Source organism: Paroedura picta, chromosome 6 (genome assembly GCF_049243985.1).
Source record: "Paroedura picta isolate Pp20150507F chromosome 6, Ppicta_v3.0, whole genome shotgun sequence".
Lineage (NCBI taxonomy): Eukaryota > Metazoa > Chordata > Lepidosauria > Squamata > Gekkonidae > Paroedura > Paroedura picta.
Window position 1 is genome coordinate 63,950,443 of NC_135374.1, and position 26,042 is coordinate 63,976,484.

General features: G+C 43.8%; 1 protein-coding gene across 2 annotated transcripts in view; it reads left to right on the forward strand.

Annotated features, from left to right (window-relative positions):
• PDXK (pyridoxal kinase) overlaps positions 1–26,042 on the forward strand; it is a 61,646-nt gene that overhangs the window by 17,873 nt on the left and 17,731 nt on the right. For both annotated transcript variants that reach the window (XM_077342831.1, XM_077342832.1), the window contains exons 2-6: positions 831–885; positions 13,738–13,842; positions 18,967–19,050; positions 20,137–20,183; positions 25,826–25,911. In XM_077342831.1, coding sequence (XP_077198946.1) covers positions 831–885; positions 13,738–13,842; positions 18,967–19,050; positions 20,137–20,183; positions 25,826–25,911 — 377 coding nt within the window. The remainder of the gene's footprint in view (positions 1–830; positions 886–13,737; positions 13,843–18,966; positions 19,051–20,136; positions 20,184–25,825; positions 25,912–26,042) is intronic.

A 26,042-nucleotide genomic window follows, 5' to 3' on the forward strand; every position in this document is an offset into this window, starting at 1 on the left:
TCCCACTCCAGTGCAGCAAAAGCTTCAATTAACCTGCCAGCAAATTGCCTGAAAATGGATCATACACAATTATTTCTGCATCATTACAATTGTCTCCCAGTGACTCACTGTTCTGTATATAGTAGCTTTTCTTTTGAGAGATTATTTTATTTCTGCCAGGGAGGATTTGAGAGCAAATATATTAAATGTCGGATTTTTCTGTCATTGCATAGACTTTCTTTAGCAGTGGATGAAAATGTGGTATGGCTCAAACTTCAGATATAATCCATTTACTGCTATCTCTGTTTGTTAAAAGTCCTGTTAAAATGCATATATGCTATCTTTGCTACACTCTCATAACTCCCTTTCCTCAGCTGTTTTCATGGACAGATCTTTTCCTGCTATCAACTTGTAGGATTTGGCGGCTTGATTATGCAAAGGAATGTTGTTTATTGCATTCCTCCCTTTTTTTTCTTGCAAAATTTTAATATTGGAAATCAGCTTTGGATTTGAACAGCATTCTTTTGTACTATTCTAGAAAGTGGACCAGAGAATTGTGCACTCACATTCTTAGTCTTAAATTATATCCACAGTGTAATCATATTCTTTAGGAGAACAAGAAATTATTTTTGCTGAAGTTAGTACTATTTTATTGCATGTTTTCTATTTAATATTTTATTATTTTGTCATCTTTCCTTCTCCTTCAGTAGAACTGTGTTTTTTAAAGTTGTGATTCTGCTTAATTACCCAACTTTTACTGTACGCTAAGGTACTAGATGCACTTCAGACCATGTTCTTTCCCCAAATATCAAGGGAAACTTTTGATAGTCATCTTTCTTTTTATGTTTCAGGTTTTGGGGTTTGAAATTGATTCTGTGAACTCTGTGCAATTTTCAAATCACACAGGTATGAATTTATTTGTATTATATTGAAATAAATGCATTCATTACTAGACATGGCTTAAACTCTATTCGATGCGCAGGAGATGTACAATTAGATATTCAGACATGTGGTTTAACTGCAGAAGCCAGCAGCACACGTGATATTAATCAAGGCCACAGTGCAAAGGAAAGAGTTACATCCCCAACCATTTTAAGCACTGGGATGGTAAAGAAATGCATAGCCCAGGGGAACACTAAAAAAAAATAATCAAGATAATGGTTTCCAGACTAGAATTAACCCCCTTTTCCTCAGGGGTCCAAGCATTTAGTTGCAGAAAGAAAACGCACCTACTGCCAATCTGTAAATCCATACTGTACCCAATTACGTGTCTAGGAATCTGATTGCATCCCTAGCATCATATGGGGTTCAGCACTTATTCTTTCTTTTATAGCTATTGGGTGGAATTAACTCACGCACATGATTTTATAAGGACTGCCTTGCTGGTTCAGTCCTTGTTCTGGATCAAGCTAAGATCTGTCACACCAACCAGTCCAGCATTTTGTCTCCCTCAACGGGCAACAAAGATCCTTGTAAATTCACAAACAGAGCATTAAGGGGATGGCTTATGAGCAAAATATTGAAATCAGTTCACAGTGTTGTCAGTTTTTAGATGAAGAACCATTTCTCTGTTCATGGATCTGTTTCGAAATAAGTGCTAAACAATTAGACATTTTCATGTCTTGACATCCACAAGTTAAATCCAAGTTTTGAAACCTTAGATCTAAGAGTGTGTACCAAACTGCTGATTTTAAGGCTACATGAATTTGGCTGGAGACATTGTATACAAGGTCAGGATTGCAATACTACTAAAAAGTGCTATCTGGTTGTATAAGCAAAGTCTGAAAACTAACATCTAAATGACACCCTGCAACCACTTCTCTTCTCCATCTAGGCCTGGGTTGAAATTGTGAACAATCTGTCCCCAGATTTTAGTGAAAGAGCGTGTTTTTATTTGTTTGTTTTCATTGATTGTTTTAAACGTACTTGATTTTATTTTTGGATGAACTTTTAACTGTTGTTAGCTGCCTCAAGACTATTGCTACAGAAGGGCAACCTAGAAATGATGATGATGATGATGATGATAAATAGGGACCACAGCTCATTTGCATTCTTGTGATTTCTTGCAAAAGCCGATTAGTCTGCAGATCACCCTGAAGATACCAGTTCAAGGAGATTTGTCTTTGAAACCTGAAAATCATAGATTGATTCTAATTAAGATTTTTGACTTACTTATAACTTCAGAGCAGACTTTATCATTTTGTTTATAGTCAAAATAATATTCTTTTAAATATAATGTTTTTTTAATATGATAAATTATAGAATAACTAGAAACTAAGCCCACTGTACTATGAATACAGCAGGCGCTAGCGGACTTCGTGATTGCGGCGGGGTGCCTCTCCAGCTTCCCGACCGCTGGACCCACACCCGAGGCCAGCCGTGGGCCGGGACGCGATCCGCCGCCTGCAGCCCTCCCCCCCCGGACCTCACCTACTTTGGAAAGCAGCATCAGTCTTCAGCGGCCGGCACCAGTGGCGGGGGTGGTGCCGCCGCTCCCGCAGGGTCCGGAAGGGTCCTGGCGGCATGGACCGGTGGCCGACGTTGCTGTTCAGGGGCCGCGCTGCCACCACCGTTGCCGGCGCTGCCGTGTCTGGTGCTGGCGGCTGCCGCCGCGGCCGTCCGCGCAGCTGTCTCTGGCAGGCAGCCATGGCCTCGTGGGCTGGCGGGCGAGCTCTCCTCGTCCTGGGTGGCACAGGCACCGCTCGCGTGTGACGGTGGCGGCTGCTGGCGCCAGGCGTGCGGTGCGGCAGTGTGGCATCCTGTTAGTGGCTGCTGGGCCAAGCGCTACCGCCATCAGGTCCTGTGGGGCGCACAGCCAGACGGCGACCTGGCCTGTGCGGAGCGAGGTTGGAAATGGCGGCGGTCGGCCGCATATGGGTGACTGTGGAGGGGGGGCGGATCGGGAGGCGGCAAGGGACCTATTGTGAGCCACAATTGGTCCCTTGCCCGGCGGACTGACCAATCGGAGGGCCCTCCGGTTGTCAGTCCAGGAGAAGGGGCCAATCGGCACCCTTTCTCATCCCGGACAGGGCCCGCCCTTGCGGCCCTTACTGCTTTATTTAATCAGCTCCACAGGAGTGGTTAAAGATAAATGTAAATCAATTTCCTAGGACATTGTAAAGGGTTTGCAGCAATTCAAGTTCAGCTTTATATATGGTATGCTTTAATCTCAATGCAGCCTGGATTCATCAAACCACCACTCTCAAGGGCTAGGGTGGATAAAGAACATTGCGGTATGAACTCATCTGCATGTTCATTGGCAGCATTGCTCCAAGAACTGCCCTTTGTGTACAAAATATTACAGCAGGGGTCGTCGTTGGTTTTTTTAGGATTTCTACTATGCAACTTGAACCTGTTCCTTAACCTTTGCAGATGTCAAGTAGAAATTCAGTTAGACTGTCATAGCCATCCCTAAATTCTGACCACAAGATGAAAGCAAAGGAAATGCCAAATATGTTAGGCCCAGTTACCCATCAAACCACCTCACCCTTTTACCTGTGTCTTCTTTATTCAAACCCAGCACTTGATTGCACCATTCCTTACTTATCCACCCCATCCTGGGCTTCCAGAGTCCCTAAATCTTCCCATACAGCAGATTCTTAACCATCAAGAACAGGTCTGGCAGGTATTAAGGATTTGGAATGGGACAAACATAGATTTAGCCACTTTAATTGGAAAAGGAGAATTAAATAACTTTAGTAAATAAATTTACGTAATCAAAGATTTATTGAGAGCTGAATTTTTAATAACATTAAACAACCACACACACACACAAATAAAGGAGTTTGCTCAAAAAACAGCCCTTTCCTCTACCCCCTCATGTCTACTTATGATGAACTTGGTATCCAGGTGCCTGTTTGTGTCTTTATAATATTTGTATCCTGCTCCTTCAATAAAGCAGAATTTATAAAATAATCCTGTTTTATCCTCACAGCAATGCTGTCAAACAGGTTAGCTTACCCAGGGTCACTCAATGATTCTCATGCCAGAGCAGGCCATTCTTTCTCTTTTAACTATAAGTAGAAGAAGAAGAAGAGTTGGTTCTTATATGCCGCTTTTCCCTACCCGAAGGAGGCTCAAAGCAGCTTACAGTCGCCTTCCCATTCCTCTCCCCACAACAGACACCCTGTGGGGTGGGTGAGGCTGAGAGAGCCCTGATATCACTGCCCGGTCAGAACAGCTTGATCAGTGCCGTGGCGAGCCCAAGGTCACCCAGCTGGTTGCATGTGGGGGAGCGCAGAATCGAACCCGGCATGCCAGATTAGAAGTCCGCACTCCTAACCACTACACCAAACTGGCAAAGTAGCTGGCAAAGGAAAGAATGCATGGAGTTCACACAATTTTTGAAGAAATTAGTTAATTCTTACTCTTTTTCTTTGTTTTACTTTTAAACTTGGCATTGACCACCTCCTTCCCTGACCACCTGTTAAATCACCTTCTGACTAACAACCATTTTTTTTCTGAATCACGCTAGCAAGTATTTTTGTTCTTAAACTCATGAAAAGAAGAATGTTGCTATGTCATTTATGAAGCTGAGATGGGGAAAATGTTTCTTTTAATCATCCTGAAATACAGGGAGCATTCTAAGCTGAAGCCCCCAAGGAACTCCGTTGTTGCCTGGTAAAGAGTATTTACTTTGTGATTAGAGTGAGTGACTCACCTCCATACGACATTATGCTTCATGCACAGGATAAAAGGAGCTGTCATACGGCCTACGTAGATGCTCTTTTCTTGAAAGAGAGGAATGGGGGGGGGGGGACAGTTGCAGTTTGTCACGCTCTCTAAAGTATAAGAATATACATGTTGTTGTTGGGGCTTCATGTGAGGGGATTGGGGCAGAGCCCTATAGTCTTCATGCCTGATCTGAAAGTTTTGTGCATAAAACATGTATATTATATATTTTGTCAGTTTTCTTCCTACACTTGAAAGTACTGCAGAACAAAGCCAGTTTGTGTGTTTTTAAAGCATATTTTTATTCAGTTTCACATCTTTAACCGCTCCTGCGGTTAAATAAAAGTGTAAGGCCACCTGGGGAGGAGTTATGGTGGGCCCTGTCCAGGATAAGAACTCAGGAGCCGCGAAGCTCTCCGAGTGTCCATCCAGGGCCAAGCAGCCAATGAGGAAGCGCGCAAAGCGCCTTCCTATTGGCCCCTCACCAGGACAGACCAAAATTCCATTCACCCAGCCCAGTCTGGCTGCCAGTCTACTCCTGACTACCGCAGGGAGAGGAGGTCAGCAGGGCTGCTAAGGGGGATGAGAACAGAGGCTGTGCAAGCCCTTTTTGTCCCAAGGCTGTCCTAACTGTCGTGTCCAACTGCAAATTGCTTCAGAACCCTGACAGAGCTGGCAGGAGACTGCAGAGTGCTCCCCCCCTTCAGGCCTGCTGCGAAGGAACCTCTGACAGGCCCCAAGAGCAACGCAGGGGAGCCTGAGGGCATTCCTTTTGAGGGGGGGACTTTCCCCTTCTGCCAAACAGTTGCCTGACAGGGAGGCCACAGAAAAGCCCCTTCTCACTTAAAATACTTCTCTGTCCAGAGGTTAAACACAGCCAAGCCATGTGTCTTTCTTCTTTGCAACTCTGCAGATTTGAGGCCACTGCACAGCGTTATTCTGCAGAGGAAACTGGCTTTTTTGTCTCCTGTTTCATCTGTACAACAACCCTGTGCAGTAGGCCTCAAGTCCTTCAATTCAACAACAACCTGTGTGGGAAAGCCTTAAATGTTTCTTCTCTATCACAACCCTGTCCAAAGTAGCCCTTTCTGCCTGGGGAGCTGATCTTTATACTCTGCAGGTGAGCTGTAATTCCAGGAGCTCTCCAGGCCACAGCTGTAGGTTGGCTACCCCTGGGTTGGAAATATTCCTGGAGGTTTGGAGGTGGGACTTCAAAATCATACAATGCCTCAGAGTCCAGCCTTCAAAGGAGCCATTTTTGCCTGCAGTTGGGAGGGAGTGGTGCAGGAGTGTCCCTCCTGGCCTATGGGTTATGGCCAGCCCTTACCAGCAACTGTTTGTATTCTGGGGCGCAGACAGGCAGACCAGCATCAGTCTTGTGAGTCTGGAAAGTGCAGGAAGATCTAAATAAATATTTACAGCCTGAAACTGTAAATAGAGAACAAGTAAATGTCTGGAGACAAATGGTAACTGAAATGACTAGCAAATCACCTTGGCCTGGCAAAAAAAAAAACATTATAAAAAACCTTACTAAGGTCAAGACTAATGTGCACAGAGAGTCTTCCTCTTAGGGTTGCCAGCTTCCCTGTGAGGCTCGCTACCCCACCTCCCTCATGTGGAGTCTGCTATGGGGAGAGAAAGGGAAGACAATTGGAAAATACTTTGAGACACCTGAGGCCTGGGTCACTGCGCCCATTCCCAGTTCTCTCAGATCTCTCACAACCCCACATACCTCACAGGTTGACTATTGTGGAAAGACAAATGGAAAAGGTGTTTGTAAACTGCTTTGAGACTCCTTTGGGTAGTAAGCAATAGGGTACAAAAATCCGTTCTTCTAAGGAGCAACCATGAAAGAAGCATGTGAGCACATAACATTTTACCAACAGTGAAAACATGGGAGACAGAAGGAACAGGGTGGGCACCTGTGTACTGTGACTACCCCATGTGTATTAGGGCAGAGGGGCATTTCGGTGAATGTGGCCTAATTCACACAAGAAGGGAAATGACGCAGAACTGGGGGGAATTGGTTGCCATGTAATCTTCCCCTAAGAAGAGTCTCCAGTCTGATTTTCCCTTCACATATCTGAGTACATGGCTCTGGAAAGCTCATCTGTAACCACTATGTCAAAATTCCCAAAGGTCGGTCCTCTCCCACACTCAACGAACATTCCACACCACAGGGTCTTGACACCCATATCTCCACACCCATACCCTCATTTGCCACCATGCCACCACAACCTCCCACACAACACACACATTCAACCCCATGCCCTTACAGACTGAACAACTCCTCCCCTTCCTCTTCCCACTGCCAAGCTCTAGCGCCCGTTGTATTCTTGAAGACAACGGGCTTTGCCCCTAGTTAGGAAATAAGACTGATCCAGGATCTGAAGAGCTTTTTGAATTTATCACTGCTGATTTCCTTCCCTTCCCTTCCCTTCCCTTCCCTTCCCTTCCCTTCCCTTCCCTTCCCTTCCCTTCCCTTCCCTTCCCTTCCCTTCCCTTCCCTTCCCTTCCCTTCCCTTCCCTTCCCTTTCCTTTCCTTTCCTTTCCTTTCCTTTCCTTTCCTTTCCTTTCCTTCCCTTCCCTTCCCTTTCCTTTCCTTTCGCCATTTGTGGCAGAACAGACTTGCTCCATCTGGCCCTCCAAAATATCTAGCCATCAGCAGCCATCCGAGCCTCTGCCTGGCAAGTCCCTGGCTTCCCAGCCTGCCTGACCCGTGGAGGGGTTTTTTCTCTGTCTTTTGGCATCATTGTCACCAATCTGCTATTTTAGGGGTTACTTACTGGGAGAGCCTGTGTTGCCAGCTTTCCTTCCTGTGTGGCCATTCTAAGGCACCACCTAGTGCCTGCCATCTCCTGCTGTCCAGTGAATGGTTACCATAGGCATAGCTTACGGCACTTGTGTACTTCTGGGGAATCAGTGCTTTAACAACTAACCATCTCCATTCTCCTAATGTACTTTTTAAATAGCATGCTTGAACAGCAGAGGCCTATGTGGGACGAAGAGCAACTGCCAGCAATGAAAACAACAGTTTATTTAAATTAAATTTATTTAAATTAAAATGTCCACATACACAAATCCTTTGCCCCTCACTCTGCACGTGTCCTAGTTGGTGATGTTCTAAGGCATTTTAAGCTTAGAAGTTAGTGTTCTAAAAGATCCCATTATCTTGTCATTGTTCAGAGAGCTAGTCCTTTGTCTTTTCCATATGGCAGTAGTGGGCTTCAGCCAGAGCTCAGGTGTGAGAGCTCCTTCCCTGGGTGAATCAGTGCCCCCCTCCCCCGCATCCTTCCAGCCAAGGAATTTTATTATCTCTGTTTGCCCCACCCCCTATGAGACAAAGAATTATTTTCTGAAGTCTCTGAGAAGATGCATTCTAGCCTCTCTTCACCCCTCTCAAGTCTCTTGTATTTCTCTGGGTGTCAACTTTTAGCTAGAGGTATGACCTCATCATTTTATTGTCTCTGGCCAGGAAGTCCATGAGCAGTTTCTAAAGTTGATGGGTGAGACTTCAAAACACTTGACTCCCCCCCCCCTCGCCCATCCTGCCTATCCTCTGTTAGGAGAAAGAAATACTAAAAAAAAACTAATTGAAGGTTTTGTACAACTGAGACCTCCAAATTAAAACTCCTTTCTCCACAACAATGAACTAAGAGTAGATGCTCTGGATGCTGCTTGTCTGTCCGTATACTTTTTTCTGACCACCCCTTCCTATCAGTCTTCCCTCTTCCTGTTTCTCATTTGTGCTGTTGAATAATTTGCAATGAATAGAAGATTTAAGCAAGACATGAAAACCCATATGCAAAAGACAATCATATTTTCTAGTCTAAAATGTTAACAACATGAGAAAAGAATCAACTCTGCCTTTGAGTGAACAGGGTTAAAACCTAGGCTATTTTCAAACTAACTTTGTTTTAGTAACTGGTTGCTAGTAGATTTTTTCTATGATTTTCTATCATTTCAGACAGACTCTTTTTAGTAATTGCCTGCTAGTGGAAGTTCTTTACCTATTCATACAAACCCATTTGCATTAGACTAGCAAAGTGTGGTTGAGCTGCTTTGGAAGGAAATTGAGATGCTGTGAGATGCTTTGACTTCAGACCTCTCCAAGGAAGATTGTGCAGCAAAAAGGGGCAGGGGAAAAAGCAGCACTGTTTGAAATGACCATAGTACTTCAGACATGGCTCGTTAACAAGAGAAAACTTGCTCTATGAAACCCCATCCCTGTATCACTTTACTCGAAATTGGGCCAAAAACTAATAATATCTGGTTTAGAATGGTAATGTGAAAATCTTCCTAGGGTTAGGAAATTTTTATTTCCTTTCAAGCAAAAGGAATTACCCAGTTTGTGCTATTCAGAGAATACAGTTTTCTCTCTGTTTGGTAGTTCTCGGTATACATCCATGGTAATTTTGACCAAGTTTACGTTTTGCTCTCAGCATCCTGTGTTCACAAAGCCATGGAAATTAGTCCAGAGAGTTAAAATTAATTTCTTTTTGGACTTTGTTGTTATAGAGTTTGCTTTGAAAAAAGATTGCTAGTTAAGCCAAACTCAGCTAGTCAAAAGTCTGAGCATTGAAGAGAACTTAACATTCATGGGCTAAACTTCTCTGAAATGTGCTGGGATATTTGAATCTTTGTTTCCCCATGAAAAAAGGTTCGTGTGTTGACCCACTTAATGCTTGGCCAGTGCCTCCTGCTATTTATTCAGGGATACCGTGCCCTTGAATGCTCTGTGCCGGTTTATTTTCCCTTCCAAAGTACTCTGTGTTTTAGCATTCTTGGCACCAATTGCATGCATGTTCAAACTGTTATACTATCAGATGTCAAAATTCAAATATACTTACGGAATGTGTTGCCATGATAACTAAAAAGCCCAATGCATTTGTGGCCTTTACACATGCACCTATTGACCCCAAGAGGGGGCCATGTTTATATACAGATGCTGTCTTGGGCCATATTTTAAGAAGTATGCAGACAGGAGAGAAAAAGTCAATAGAAAAGAAAGCCATCAAGGAAGGAAGGCAGATTTAAAAGAAAAGGGGACCATACTTGCTATTACCAAATAAGAAATGAGGTTGTTAATGTTGCTTTGTCTACACTGGAAAATACAGTATTGAGTCTGAAAGTATTATATTAATTGGATTCTAGCTTGTTCAACTACCAGAGTAGCATCATCCAGCAAGCAGTGGCTCTAAGGGTGGTTGTGGGTTTATGAGAAAATATATATATTTTGATTATCTCTTGTTACAGTTTAGACTTTTGAAATTTTCATGTCATGAACACATTACAAGATTTAAATGACAAGACATTTAATCCTGGAATTACTTCAGTTACACCAATGTGGTGTAATTATTAAAGGGTTGGGTAGGTGGGTGACAAATTTAGGAAATCCCAGACTCAGTCTTGGCCACAAGTTAACTAGGTGGACTTTGGCAAACTCTAATCCCTTTGTGCCTCACACCAGTTTAACAGAGAAAATACGTACAATGTAAGAATTATTGAAATAATACACTTGAAGCTTTGGGCAACCTAAACTTGCTCTGTACATCCTTGCAAGCCTTGAGGATCCTAAGTGGTGTAGAAGCGCAGCAAAAAGTGTTTTATATTTTTAAAAATAATGTAAATAAATAACACAAGCTCACTTGTACACAAACTTCTTTTTATGGCATATGCAGAGAAGTTGGGTGAGCTTAAGTAATTCTGAACCTGGTAGTGTGACCTTCTGCAACTGGTATGTTCTTTTCTTTATTTACATCGAGCCAATCCCTGCTACAATGCAGAAACTATATATGCCAGGAGCTCAAAACTGCCTTTGCACTGCCTCTTTCAATCCTACAACCCACTTACTCAGGGATCTTTCAGAACAAGCCCAAATATAGGAATTAACAGAGAGCACCATTGCCCAAGCAGTAACTTGCCACAGTGCACTTGGTAATGCTGCCATCTTTATTGCTATACCCTACCAAACTATCTGGAGAATTCTACCAATTCTCTTAAGGTACCAACCACCAGGAAGGGTCTGGAGAGCTAGAATTACAACTGATCTCCAGGCTCCTGGAGAAACTGGATGTTTTGAAAGGTGGTCTTTATGGCATTACACACCACTGAGGTCCCCAGGCTCCCCCAAATCTCCAGGAATTTCCCAACCCAGAGTTGGCAACCCTAAAGCCTTGTCTCTTCAGATTATTGATCAGATGCAGAAATGGTATTATTTTTGTCACCACTTGGCTGAACAATACATGCAATTGGACTGACCAAGAGATTACATATTCCTAAAGTTGCCATTTGGCAAACAGTCACCATTAATTTAACTCTGAAACACTGCTGTGCCTCACAGATATGAACTGCAATAGTCACATAAACATTTTGTTCCAGGGCCAATAAATCTCAAACAATGTGAACACTTTCCCAATATTTCCTGAATGTTAACTTGTGCTTCCTTCAAGGAGCTTAGAATGACATGGTTCTCTTCTCCTATGTTTTATAATCACAACAGCCCTGTGATTGAGAGCGATTGGTCCAATCTTACCCAGTTTCATAGAAAGGAGGGATCTAAACCCAGGTGTCTGCCCTCACCCACCTACCCAACCCTTTAATAATTACACCACATTGGTGTAACTGAAGTAATTCCAGGATTAAATGTCTTGTCATTTAAATCTTGTAATTCTGCAGCTTCAGGACTCAATTTCATTTGCGTCTGCTCTGAAGCCTTTAAAAAAGCCAGAAAATCCAGACATGGATCTCATGTATAAAAAAGGCTTACATCAATCTAGTAACTCTGGCTTTCAGCAAAATGCCTTCTCTCTTATTCTTTGCTACATGCAGAATCCCCTGATTCTTTTCCTTCAAAAGTAGGGTCTCAAAACTTGTGTGTGCTTCTGAGCCATATCATCACGCTCTCTGTACATACAAATGATTTCTGGCTGCTGCTGCTTCCTAATGTCATATGTTTTGCTCACTGATTATTGTAATGTTTTTCTTGAAATCAAACTACATAGAATCAAAGAATCATGGAAGGGGCCTCATGGGTCATCTAGTCCAATCCCTGCATTATGCAGGAACTCCCAACCCTATCGCTCATCCACTGTAAACTGCCACCCCCTTAAGCTTTCACAGAATCAGCCTCCATCAGATGGCTATCCTGCCTCTGTTTAAAAATTTTCAAAGATGGAGAACCCACCACCTTCCAAGGAAGCCTGTTCCACTGAGAAACCGCTCTGACTGTCAGGAACTTCTTCCGGATGTTTAGACGGAATTTCTTTTGAATTAATTTCATCCCATTGATTCTGGTTCGTCCCTCCTAGACAAGAGAGAACAACTCTGCTCCATCCTCAATATGGCAGCCTTTTAAATACTTGAAGATGGTTACCAAATCCCCTCAGTCGTCTCCTCTCCAGGCTAAACAGACCAAGCTCCCCCAACGTTTCTTCATACGTTTTGGTCTCCAAACCCCTCACCATCTCTGTTGCCCTCCTCTGGACACGCTCCAGTTTGTCTACATCCCTCTTCAACTGGGGTGCCCAAAACTGAATACAGTACTCCAAGTGAGGCCGAACCAGAGCAAAGTAAAATGGTACCATCACCTCTTGTGATCAGGACACGATACTCTGTTTGATACAGCCCCAAATCCCATTTGCCTTTTTAGCCACTGAGTCACACTGCTGACTCATGTTCAATGTATGGTCTGCTAAGAATCCTAGATCCTTTTCACACATGCTGCTGCCAAGACAAGTCTCCCCCATCCTATATTGATGTGTTTGGTTTTTCCTACCTAAATGCAGAACTTTACACTTGTCCCTGTCAAAATCTCTTGATTCCTGCCATGATTTGTGCTTGACCTGAGTAACTCCATCTTGTATCTGTATGTCTAGTATTTTCTTAAACATGTAACCCTGAGATGCTTGTGTAGTGACTGTTACATTTCTGGCAGACTGTATTATCTCTGCAAGTAGAAACTGTGAAGGTCTCAAGGTTGAAGACGGGCTCACCGCCCAATTGGCACCTGCAGGAGGGGGGTTCAGGCCTCTGGGAACTCGGCTGGGTTTGGGCAGGAGATTGTGTGTGTAAATAGGGATGCATTTCAACTATTTATCAGATTCGACTTTGAAACGTCTAGGATTCTGAACTGCTATGCAATAAAGCTTTCTTTTAATCAGAAGTCTTGTTGCTAGACTGTCAGTTCCTGACAGTAAGTCGAATCTCAACACCTACCTCCTTGAACTTCATTTTATTCAGTTTAGCCCACTTCTCGAGCCTATCAAGATCATCCTGTATTCTGTTGCTGTCTTCAGTTATGTTTGCTACCCCTCCCAGTTTAGTATCGTCTGCAAATTTAATAAGTATCCCCTCTAATCCCTCATCCAAATCATTTATAAATATGTTGAAGAACACAGGCCCCAGGACAGATCCTTGGGATACTCCATTTGTCACTTTTTTCCAAGAAGATGCTGAACCATTAACAAGTACCCTCTGGGTACAATTTGTCAACCAGTTATTGATCCACCTGACAGAATGAGTATCCATACTGCATTTTACCAACTTGTCAACAAGAATATCATGTGGAACCTTATCAAAAGCTTTACTGAAATCCAGATAAACTATGTCCAAAGCATTCCCCTGATCCAGCAAGGTAGTCACTTTCTCAAAAAAAGAGATAAGGTTGGTCTGACATGATTTGTTACTGCAAAACCCTTCTTCTGTTTTCTTATCCATAGTTAATCAATCACCTTTTTTATACATGAGATCCATGTCTGGATTTTCTGGCTTTTTTAAAGGCTTCAGAGCAGACGCAAATGAAATTGAGTCCTGAAGCAGCAGAATTACCTGTCTCTCCCCCCCCCCCCAAGCGCTGCTGGTAGCTGCTTCAAGGAATGACTGGCATGGAGGGAGGGAGCTAACTTCCTCTTCTGCCAACATCATGGTGTCAGTCCAATTTGGGACTCAACCGTCTAACAGCCATTTTAAAGCCATTTAAAATGTCGGAAGATCCAATCATGGATGTCCCACATAATGTATAGTTTGACTCTAAATGATAAGGCTGTTCATATTTTTGTTGTTGGTGCTCTTTCCATCCCCCTTCAGGTTATGACCACTGGAAGGGGCAGGTGTTAAATTCGGATGAGCTTCATGAACTGTATGAAGGTTTGAAGCTGAACAATGTCAATAAGTATGACTATGTACTTACAGGTAAGTGTAAGTCTTTGTTTCTTTGAGAATGAGCCTGTGAATCCTAATGAGCCTGAAGTTGAGTTCATTTAATTCTGGAAGGGCTGGGGGAATTAGCACTGAGGTCGGTGAGGAGGGTTACATGCTCAGGCAGTCGTCTTCTGTTTTCTTATCCATGGTTAAACAATCACCTTGTATTATACCAACTCTTACTGTGGAAAAGGCATTTTTAAAAAGAAACCCCAGCAGAAATTTTATGATGTACAAGCTTGTACCCAGCCTGTATATCCTGTCTGGCATTTTAGCAGATGATTAACAAAGTTCCACTTCATTGCATGCCGTACATTTGGTTTTAATTTCATTTACTATGTTCCATACTGAAGTGAATAAGCTGCTTCTGAAGCTTGCCTGTATGAAATTGATTGCCATATTGATTTATGTGAATTCCACAAGAAAGGAGGTCTTTTTAAAGCCAGAGATAACGGGAAAGTGTAATGATACGGGTCCAGAATTATAACCCATAAAGGTGACTTTGGCATGAAGGGTACTGCACAGCTGACAAATAATTTTCCCCCTTTGGTTTCCATGGAGTTCTTAGGAGTAAAGAAGACATTTAATAACAAACTGAATGAAATTGCATTGGTGAAGTAGTTCATTTTCAACATAAACTGATTCCAGTTCTTCCGAAGATACTTCTGATTTTCTTTTTCTTCATGCAAAGATTCATTTGCAAAAGGACAGAATAACTTCACTAAAGCTTGATTGGTGAAAGCTTTCTTTTCACCTAATGTAATTAACCAGCTAAGAGATTTTCTGGATGGTATTATTTTATCAATTCCTATTTTTTCCATTATCATCCTTTCTCTTCATACACTTGAAACCGCTCTTTTTAAAGAGCCTTTTTTTGGTGACTGATGCCAAGATCTGAAGTATCACTCTGTGCCTGTGTTCTAGAACACTCGGCATCAGGGAGAGCTGTACTGTAACAGGGAATAGCACGCATGATGAAAATGCGGCTCTGAAGGACATGGGTGTGACCCTGCTGAAGCAAATAGTAATTCAGATAGTCACCCTCTTTCACATTCTGTGGGATAAGAGTAAAGAGCAAATTTACTGCTAGCCAGCTGCCAGTTGCTTTAAATAATGGAAAATGTGTGGAACTGGCCCTGGACTCACCTGCTGGACCCACCCCCACATGCAGTGTTCAGGATATTTAGAGCCTGGTTCTGCTTCACATCCATGCTGTGCCCCACCAGTAGCGCCAGGGCCCCTTTCAGGTGCCGCCAGCCTTGGAAACGGCTGAACCTGCCTCACAGGACAACTAGAAAAGAGTGGCAGAATGCTTCTTCAGAGGTCCACACGACTTGGCTGCCAAGAGCCTGAAAACTGGTTTCTTGGGGTATTATGTCCTATGGGTATAATGTGAACTTTGGAGGCTAGATCTTCCCTTTGAAAACAATGGTCCTTTAATATTGAAAGGACTAATACCTCACCAACCACTGGCAAGCCCTTCCTTCTCCCCAGCATTCCAGCCTCCCCAGTAGGATTCCTGATTCCAGTATGATTGGCATGCTCTTATCAGGAATTGTATTGGGGGAACAGGAGATGTATTGGATATTGCCAATCCTTTCCGCAAAATATTGGGCATTTTATCAGGTTGGAAGTACCTGACTGCATACTCCCTGTAGCTCTAATACTTATACTACAGTGGTTTAAAGAATCTTAAATTGAGATAATTTCTCAGTGTATTCACTATACTTGTGAGAATAAACATTTCAATACTTACTTCATTTGTGAAACATGTTGCCTGGGTCCCCCCCCCCTTTTTTTGCACCAAGTTTTCAGATATTTATGAAAGCATTAAAAATGTGCCTACATATGAAATATTTTGTACCCCCTTTTCAAACTTTTTCCTTTGTAATTTCTATAATTATAAACACTTGACAGTGCTGTTCTGACAGAGTAGTCCTGTCAGAGCTCTCTCAGCCTTACCTACCTCACAGAATATCTGTTGTGGGGAGAGGAAGGGAAGGTGATCATATGCCACTTTGAGACTCCATTGGGCAGTGAAAAGTGGGTTATAAAAACCAACTTTTCGTCTTCTTCATCTTTACTGATTTCCCAACATTAAATCATCAAGGCACCTTATATACCGCATGCATGCATATGCACACAAGCTGCAGTGGCAATTTTTATTTGGAAGCCAGACAAATCTGAAAAGTCCTAAAAACAGTATAATGGCTGTATAGATACAGAAACATGATTTTGGGAATATCAGTTGAAATATTATAAAACAGATGAAGCTGTTGCCACTCTGTATCTCCCTGTTCTCCACTTTCACCCCCAGTCTCAGCCTGAGGTAAAAGTAGAGGGACAAGGCAGATGCTGCTGTGATGCTACACATTGTTGCTTGTTAGACTTTGTTAGGAAAAGAAAACAAAGACAGAGTGGCAGCAACTCTGTATCTGCAATATAATTTAATTTGAGCCTAAGAGTAGTTTGGTAAATGATTTACTACAACTCTAAGTCTAGAGGAATTGTCACCCAACTTTATTTATTTATTTAGTGTATTTCATTTAGTGTTGACCCAAAGCAACTTACAGAAATCCAACTACAATTTAAATAAGTAAAAACCAAATGTAAAGAATGAGCAAAACAAACAAAAATGAAAGGTACATTTAAAGCCATGTCCAAGCTTTAAATACTTAAAGCAGGAGAGAGAGGGGGAATTCAGGGTAGATATTACTACTGCAAGACTTCACCTATCCTAGTCCTGTTCCACAGTACTCTTTTCAAGCAGCACTCCACATAAGACTATGGCTCAGTCCAGTTGTCTTGCAAAATGATGGATTAATTAAACAAGCTATAATCCAAATGTGGGCTGTTCGACTAACTATGGTTACCTAAGGAATAGCAAACCAGAATCTGAAACCATACTTTGCTTATTACTCACAACTAGGCTTGGTTCAAGGATAATACAAAACTCTTTGTTTTTAAATATGATTAGTTTGTGAAACGAGGATTCACTTCATAACCATTAATTCAAACCATGGTTTGCCTTGACAGATCCTGGATTCATCACCTTTCCCCCCACAGAGACTGAGCTGGGCTCCTGCCTTGTGTAAGGGCAGTGCTGGGAAACAAGACAGGATTAAGCCAGGATGTTTGTAGTTAGTATATTACTTAAACCAGTGGTCCCCAACCTTTTTATCACCGGGGACCAGTCACCGCTTGACAATTTTACTGAGGCCTGGGGAGGGGGGTAGTCCTTTGCTGAGGGACGTTGCCACCGTCACCTAAGCCCCTGCTCCGCTTGCTTTCCCGCCGGTGCCCCTGACTTCCTGCCACCCCCTGGGGGGCACTGCCAGCAGCAGCTGTGCAGTGCCACGCCGAGGGGGAGTCCCAGCCATGACAGCCACTGGAGAGCACCAAAGGTGAGCCGGCAGCAGAGTGGCAGGGCAGCCCCTGAGTCAGCAACCGGGGAGGAGGAGGAGCTGCGGCCTGGTACCGACTGATCTATGGACCGGTATCGGTCTAAGGACCAGGGGTTGGGGACCGCTGACTTAAACCATAGTTGACCATCTTCAAACCATGGTTTCATGACTTGGTTTAAAGTAACTGAACTGAGCACACTTAATGTGCAGGCCACCGTTCAGATGCTTAATTAAAACATGATGAAGAAGAAGTTGCTTCTTATATGCCACTTTTCTCTACCTGAAGGAGGCTCAAAGCGGCTTACAGTCATCCTCCCTTTCCTCTCCCCACAACAGACACCCTGTGAGGTGGGTGAGGCTGAGAGAGCCCTGATATCACTGCTCGGTCAGAACAGTTTTATCAGTGCCATGGCATGATTCTGTCTGATCTAACCAACTGAACTAATTTAGAGTCGAGTGGCACTTTTAAGACCAACAAAGTTTTATTCAAGATATACAATTGTATCTGGTATTTTGAATTATCTTTGTTGGTCTTAAAGTTGCCACTAGACTATAAATTTGTTCTGCTGCTTGAGACCAGCATGGCTACCCATGCTGAATCTCTGAACCAACTCTTTGTCGGAATGCTGAATACTGCTCTGTTGGACACAGTGTACAGCCACCCCCCTTCCTGGCATTACTTTTCTGCAAAAATTGGATGTTTGCTGCACATAGATATCATTTACCATTATCTGTCATTCATACAAATTCCAAGCAAGCTCAGAAACAGGAGGAAGGTAAACTTGCCAACTGTTGTGCTTAATTGGTGATGGCTGATTGACACATGGAAATGAACAATTCAGTATTTAGTACATTAACTGACTTTAAGCTGGTCACGAAACTTGGAGGGGAGGAATGAACTGGCTTTCCATCAAAAAAGGGATTTGGTGAATGGGAAGTCAACTTGGAGGATTGCGGTGGGGTTTGGAGTAGAATTTTGATTTAGTTTTCAAAAGATGTGAAAGAAATTGGTATGAAAACCTCTTCTTTTTAGGTCTGAAAACACTTTCATGTGTCTGTGCAAATAAGCTAATAATACTAATGAGCTCGTCCTAGCTTCCATACAGCAAAGGGTCAGTTCAAAGGAGGCTCTGTCACTAGGCAGCCCCTTGTTTTCCAAGCTCAGACGGAACCCAAGCTGATCATCTGAAATATTTGGGGCAGGCATTGTTGTGTCTGCAGACCTGCTGAGGACTGAGCTTGAGGTCTGAGAAAGAATCATAATCCTGAGTATGCAATTGGCCAGTGCATGGTTGGATCACATCAGTTTAAAGTGAAACTGGTCAACAGCATGTGCTGGTGGGAATATCCTTTTGTTCCTTTGTGTATATAAGTTGTAGGTTTCTGTGGGTTTTGCAGATCGGTTTTGCCCTCTTGTACCTTTTAGCTGAGATCACAATAAAGAGCTGAAATGAACTCCCAGTGTCCTGGTTTCTGAATCCATGGATTTAATAGGCATGAAGATAGTTTGGCAAGCCAAAGCAAGTCTTTTTGATGTGAGCTGAGTAGTTGCTCGTTGACATGTGCTTTGTGATCATAGGAAATGCTAAAATGGGCTGGTTCAGTATGTCCAGATTTCTGTTTTGGCCTCAGAATATTGGGAGGAAAAGCACCTTAACCATATAGAGGATTTTTTTCTCCAAATGTAATTTTCCTCTTCATATTTTCAAAGGCTACACAAGAGATAAATCATTCCTTGAAATGGTGGTTGATATTGTCAAAGAGCTAAAGCAACAGAACTCCAGTCTGGTATATGGTAAGTTTCTGAGGAATAATTGATTCAATTTAAATTACTGAATTGGATGCCCTCCCAATCATCTCTAAGGTTTCAGAAGGGCAGAGGTTTCTTGATACTGTTGAAAGAGAGATTACAAAATGCTTTGGATGATGTTGATATTAATGACACTGTCACAATTCCAACCTGCCTTAAGATCTTTTGGGGAGGAAGGCAAGCTCAAATGGTCTTAATAAATGGCACACACTAACACATACAGGTACTCCAGATAAATTTGCCAGCAGTGCTATAATGATAGTAAAATAGTACTAATAATTATGTCGTTCATGGATTGTGTTGTGCTGTCTGGCCATAGGAGAAGACTACGCTCTCTGATGTCTTAGTGGGACTTGGCAGTTATCCACTCGCTACTTAGGTGCTCTGATGTCAAGAAGGCAACAATGGGGGGGGGGGGGAGTTACTGGATAGAATTTGAATTAGGGATGTTTTGTTTTAGTTACTTTTGAAGTATTGCCTAGTTACTCAGGAACTTCTACCTGAGATCTTGATACAATACAGATGAACGTTAGTTTTTCAGGATGTGAATGTCTTTCTCAGTCTCAATTTGAGAAGCATTTACTTGACAGCTAGGGGTGTCAGCCTTCCGCTGGGGCCTGGAGATTCCACCGGAATTACAGCTCATCTCCAGACTACAGAGATTAGTTCCCTAGGAGAAAATGGATGCTTTGGAGGGTGGACTCTATGACATTGCACCCCATTGAGTTCACTGTCCACCCTAAACTCCACCCCCAAATTTCCAGGCACTTCCCAACCTGGATCTGGTAATTCTACCCCCTCATCCCCCACCCATGGCCAAACAGGACCTGGTAACCCTACTGACAGCATAGAACAAATCCACAGTCTCATTTTTTTGCCTGCTTACTCTTTACAGAATTGCTGTCTTGCATAGATCAGCAACTTAAGGCCATAATAACTTGCTGTAACTGCAGTGTAAGTTTAAAGCGAAGCTTAGCCATGTTAGACTTTGTTGATTGTTCAGTTTTTAAAAAAATTTCTTGTGGCGATATTACTTTTCCACATCTTTTAAAAATTAATTTTCTCATGCAGTGTGTGATCCTGTGATGGGTGACACAAGGGATGGAGAAGGCTATATGGTTAGTAATTCCATCTTTATAACAATGTTATGTCAAGGAAACCATAGCAAATCATATTTGGCCCTGTACTAAGGGTCTTTCTTAGGAAGAAAAAGTATATTTCTTCAGTTGTCCACTCATGTTCAGTTGTCCACTCAATAAATTGTTATCAGTTTTCAGTAGAAACAATGTTGGCTTTCCACAACTCTGAAGTATGCTGGACTGAACTCAACTAGGTGGACTAAATAATTCCACAAGCTAAGAGATATAGGCATTTTTTGCCATGCCAGTCCAAGATCTTTGTTCATCATCATTGTCTTGTGGAGGCCAGCCACTGGTGAAAAATATCCAGCTAGCATAACAACAGAAGGAAGGAGCCCCTCCCTCTGTAGCCATTTCCCACCTTGCTGTCATGTGCTCCAGAGCAGGGCTTCGCACACTCCCTCTGTTCTCCCTTTGCCACCGATGAAGAAGAATGCATTGAACTAGCTCTCCTCAGTGTTTGTGTAATACTTAGGAAATCCAGTTTTTTATAAGAAAATACAGAGTCAGAAGTCCAAATACAAGTCTTAAGTCCAAGCCTCTAGGCATTTCCCAAACAACATTCCTCCAAGCAGGGTCCAGCAGCACAAGGAACTCCTTGAACCCCATTTACAAATTATGCTGCAGCAACTAGATCACCCATGCTGCGTGAAATAGCACCCATGCAGGCTTTGTACCCCCCTGACTCAGAACCAAGGGAAGTGGAACTGGTCTGCCATGGAGTCCTCAGAATGGGATAGTCAGTTCCATCGGAGCCACTACCAGATTGGATTTTATCTTGGGCTGGAGGACCGCACACCCCTTTGTATTGCTCTAATTACCCGAGACAGTTCCAGTTCCCTGAGAAAGACAATAAACAATTAGTTTTGGCTTCTGAGGCAGCCTCACAACTGGTTCCAGATCTAGACACTGATGAGTCAGGACAGGTGTCTTCTACGGGGGATATTCATCTATATGCAAAGCAAATGACAAGGATGGCATCAACGCTTGATATGAAGGTGACTCCAATCGATACCAGACCCAGAGTTTAGATTCTGGGCAGACCTCTGTGACTTTTCCTCTTATCGAAAGGATTGTATACATGACTTCCAGTCTTTGGGCCAGCCCTGCCTCGGTTCCAGCCGTGGATACCTACCTCAGTCAAGAGCATGTATAAGGTGCTACATGACAGTTATCCCTGCCTTTTCCTCACGCCCACTTGTATCTTCGATCATCGCTGAGGAGATGCAGGATAAATATATGACAGGAGCCCAGTCATTTCCTGCTGATAAGAAGGGGAGGAAGATCAACACGTTGAGCAAGGAGATTTGTTCCATCCTCATTGAATCAAATGCCAGTTGTTTTTCTGGGAGAGACTTGCATCTTATCTATATCAGCTTCCCAAGGATCAAAGATCATTGGCAAAGGTTGCAAACAGAGGACTCTGCCTGTCTAAACAGCAGCTTAATGCAGGAAAGCATGTGACAGATACTTCAGCGAGGACTTTAGCTTTGGCAGTAACCCTGCCTGATTGAGGATATTGGCACTCCCCCCCGGAGACTTGAGTCCATATGGAAGATCTCCCCTTTGAAGGAGCTTCACTTTTTCCTTCCAAAACCAGTGAGTTCCTCCATCTGATTAAGAAAATCAAGCAGATAGCATGATCTTTTAGAGTCCCATCCACTCCTTCGCTCAATTCAAGCCTTGGTTTCAGCCTCTGTTCCAGCAGATGTATCATCCTTACTATCACCAGTCTTACCAGCACCAGCCGTATCCTCAGGGCAGGCAGCCAGGTAAATGCAGACCACCCTCAAAACCATGGTCAAATCATCACCAGTTACATGGCTCTAAGGAAAGCACACGGGCTTCTAAACCTAATTTCTTATGGAGTCCCTTGACAACCTATTCAATCCAATGTTGTGAAGGGGTTATCCAGGTTTCTGCCTTTTTGGAAGGCAATTACTTCTGGCAATTGGGTGTTAACTATAGTTGAACATGGTTATTTGTTAGAGTTTGAAACTCTGCCTCCACTGCAGCATTTTAATGAAGCTATTGATAATATATTTCCCGAGTTACATGGGGAACTTGAACTATCTTAACACAGACTAAATAAAGCCGTAAGGGCTTAGGGGGAGGAGTTGGGGCGGGCTCTGTCCGGCATGAGGAAGGGTGCCGATTGGCCCCTTCCTCCGGACAGACCATCGGCCGGACCAATCGGCAGCCGCGATTGGCCCGGCCGATTCCCACCCTGACGACGCTGCGCGCGACTGCCGGGGCCTCCCCGCCGACCTGCCCACATGGCAACAGGCCGCACCACCACTCACGGCCGCTTCCTGGAACAGCGCCGTTGCCGCGGGCCACGGCCCACCCTGGCCACACCCAACGGAGATCGCCCCAGGACTTGCACGGACGCCACCGCCCGCCAACGCTTCGTCTGGTGCCACCGGCCGCGGCCCCGACCAAGCCTGCCGCAACCAGCTACCCAGGCCGCTGTTGGACCCGGTGCCACCGGCCATGGTGCCTGCCGCGGCGCCTGCTCCACGGTGCACTCCCGCCTCGCGCCGGCTGCTGTCTCCTGCCTTCTACGCCGGCCACCCCCCACTGCCAGCCGCCACGCCGCATCGCCAAGGAAAGGAGCTCCAGGTAGGCCGCGGAGCGCCGGCCCCTGCCCACCACTCACGCCATCTCACTGAGCGCCCCACGCCCGGCCTTGGGTCCGAGGCCTAGCCCCTGAGAGCCGTGCTGCTGACCTCCACAGCCCGGCTAGCGCCCGCTGTATTTCAGGCGCAGCGGGCTTATTTACAAGTTATTAAATAAAAATGCTGTTCATGGTTTATCTTGCACTGAGTCTCCTATAGGATACTATTTGAGATTTTTCAAGGTGCCAAAATGAGATGGTGGAAAGAGACCCATTTTGGACCTTATGAGTTTTTATTCCTGAGGGTCCAAATCTTTAAGATGATCTCATTGCAATCAATTTCCTGTTTACTGACTCCTGGAGTGTGGTTTACAGTCTTAGACTTGTAATATGTCTGTTTTCATATTCCTGTTCACAAAGACCATAGAAAGAACCTCACGTTTGTAGCAGAAGGTATACCATAGGAATATAATGTAATCTTATTTGGGTTATCCATTGCTCTTAGGGTATTTACAAAGTGCATGGCAGTGGTTGTGGCTCATTTGAGATCCCAGATTGTTCAGTTTACCCTTTCCTGGATGACTGGCTGTTCACTGTCCCAGATCCAGATACATTGTGAGACCACCTTACTCTGGCCCTGTAAACCTGTTAAAATTTGGGCCTTCATGTTAACTGGAAAAAATCTCACCTAGAACTGGTGCAATGGGTGGATTGTTTTGATGCAACTATTAATGCCATACAGGCTCAGGTTTTTTTTGCCTGTGAGCGTCTCAGGATCAAAGAACTTTCACAAAGTTTCATAGCTTACTGGAATGTGCACAAACTTTCATAGCTTACAGACAACAGAGTGCTGTCCATATGCAAAGGTTCATGGCCTTAATTGCCTGAAAAGTATTCATAATTCCAGATGCCTGCTTGAAGATGCATCCCCTACAAAATTGGTTTATTCAGGTGTTCAACCTCTCCATCCACTCACAAAAGTATTGCTTCTCGATTGCTAGATTTGTTTTAATAGACCTTGTATGATGGACTTTAGAGGATAATCTTCTTAAAGTGTTCATGCAAATGGTACTGACCACTGATGCTTCCCTGTCAGGGTGAGGGGCTTATTGTCAGAGTGAGTATGTGTACAGAATTTGGAGTAGCAGAGAGTCTTCTTTGCATATTAATGTGTTAGAACTCAGAGCAATGCTGAATGCCCTTAACTCCTTTGTAGATATACTTATTGAGGAAAGAATATCTTGATTCAAACAGACAACATCAGTGGTCCCCAACCTTTTTATCACCGGGGACCGGTCAATGCTTGACAATTTTACTGAGGCCCGGGGGGGGGGTAGTCTTTTGCCGAGGGACGTTGCTGCCGCCTGAGCCCCTGCTCCACTTGGTTTCCCGCCACCTGCTGGGGGGTGCCATGTTGAGGGGGAGCCCCAGCCACGGCAGCCGCTGGAGAGCACCAAAGGTGAGCCCGCGGCAGAGTGACACGGCAGCCCCCGAGGCAGCAGCCGGGGAGGAGGATGAGGAGGAGCTGTGGCCCGGTGCTGACTGATCCATGGCCCGGTACCAGTCTCTGGACCAGGGGTTGGGGACCGCTGGACAAGATGACAGCCTTGTTGTACGTGAACAGACAGAGTAGGACATCCTCATTACACCTGTGCTAGGAGGCTCCGAGGATTTGAGTTTGGGCACAAAAGAAATGGGTGACCCTACACCCATGCATATTGCTGGTGTTCTGAATACCATGGCAGACTGACAGAAAATCACCACAAATGGTCATTATGACTTTGATTCCTAACCCCCATTTTTCAACGTTGGGGTTTTCCGGAAGTGGACATTTGCCACAAGGGACAATTTGAAGATCTTCCAGTTTTGCTCAAGAGCAGGAAAAGATCCTCTGTCTCTAGGAGATACTTTTCAGATCCAGTGGAATCACTTTCTACTGTACTGCTTCCCTCCCCTTCCTCTGATAGAAAGGGCAGTAGCCAGGGTTGTACAGGACATTCCCCTTTGCATATTGGTGATTGTATTGTGACCCAGACAGATATGGTTTCAGGTACTCCAACAGAGATCAAAAGGCAGGTTCTTACACCTGCCCTTAGATTGGGACCTTCTATAGGGCATCTGGAGATCTCTATGCTCTAACTGCTCTAGCCTGGCTCCTCTGTGATTCTATCATTCAATTATTATAGGGTTGTACTTACCTGCAACTGTTGTTGATTGAGTTGTCCTTGTTCAGGCACACATTCTTCCCACCCACCCCGCTGTGAGCATCTATTTATTCTTATGTTAAAGGGGCCTTCTGTGTTGGGGACTAGCTTTGGGGGTTTATCCTCTACGTGACTATAATGGCATCCCTGGAGATCTGAGGGAGTGTGTGGAGCCCCATCCTGGAGCATGAGATCGCAAGGCAGGAAATGGCTTTTGAGTGAGAGATCCCTTCCTTTTGTTCCTATGCTAGTTTGATATTTTTTGCTGGTGGCTGGCCTGCCCAAACCCCCTGCTGATCCATGTGTGAACAGTAAGTGTTAATATTCCCTTCTGATGGCACAATTTTGTATTTTATGGAACATACTTCCAGATGGACTTCTCCCTGGACCCCAGAAACGGATGCTATTTAAAAGTCATGTACAAAAAGAGCAGTTATTTCTGCTTGTCTGGATTCAGCTCGTGTGGGTGTGCTCAAAGTTTTGTTCCTAGATAGTTGCATGTGATATTTAGCAACCCCAGATAAATGTTGTGAATGTTCATAAAATCAGATATATCAATAAATGGATGCTCAAAACTTGAAGATAGAGATCTGTTTGTGGGCAGCCATCTAGAGATTGTCAGTGTTCAAGATTAGCATGCACTAAATTAGGATATTACCTGTTCCAGAGATCTCCACGTACAGTAATGCTTATGGCTCTCTCCCTGCCTTGTAAGCTTATGCATTTCTAGACTTTTTGAAATGATTCAATCAATCACTTTAACTTTCTAAAGAAAATATCCATTTTCCTTATTTTTATAGTATGTTCCAAAAGATCTCCTTCCAGTTTACAGAGACAAAGTTGTGCCTGTAGCAGATATAATAACACCTAATCAGGTGGAGGCTGAGTAAGTACTATTTTCTCATATATTTTTTGAAGATTTAAAGGATAAAAACAAACTGTGTCATTCCTCCTCAGTGAGAAAAATTGCCTTTTGATAATTTAAAAAATAGTAATGAATGGGTGTTGGAGATCTCT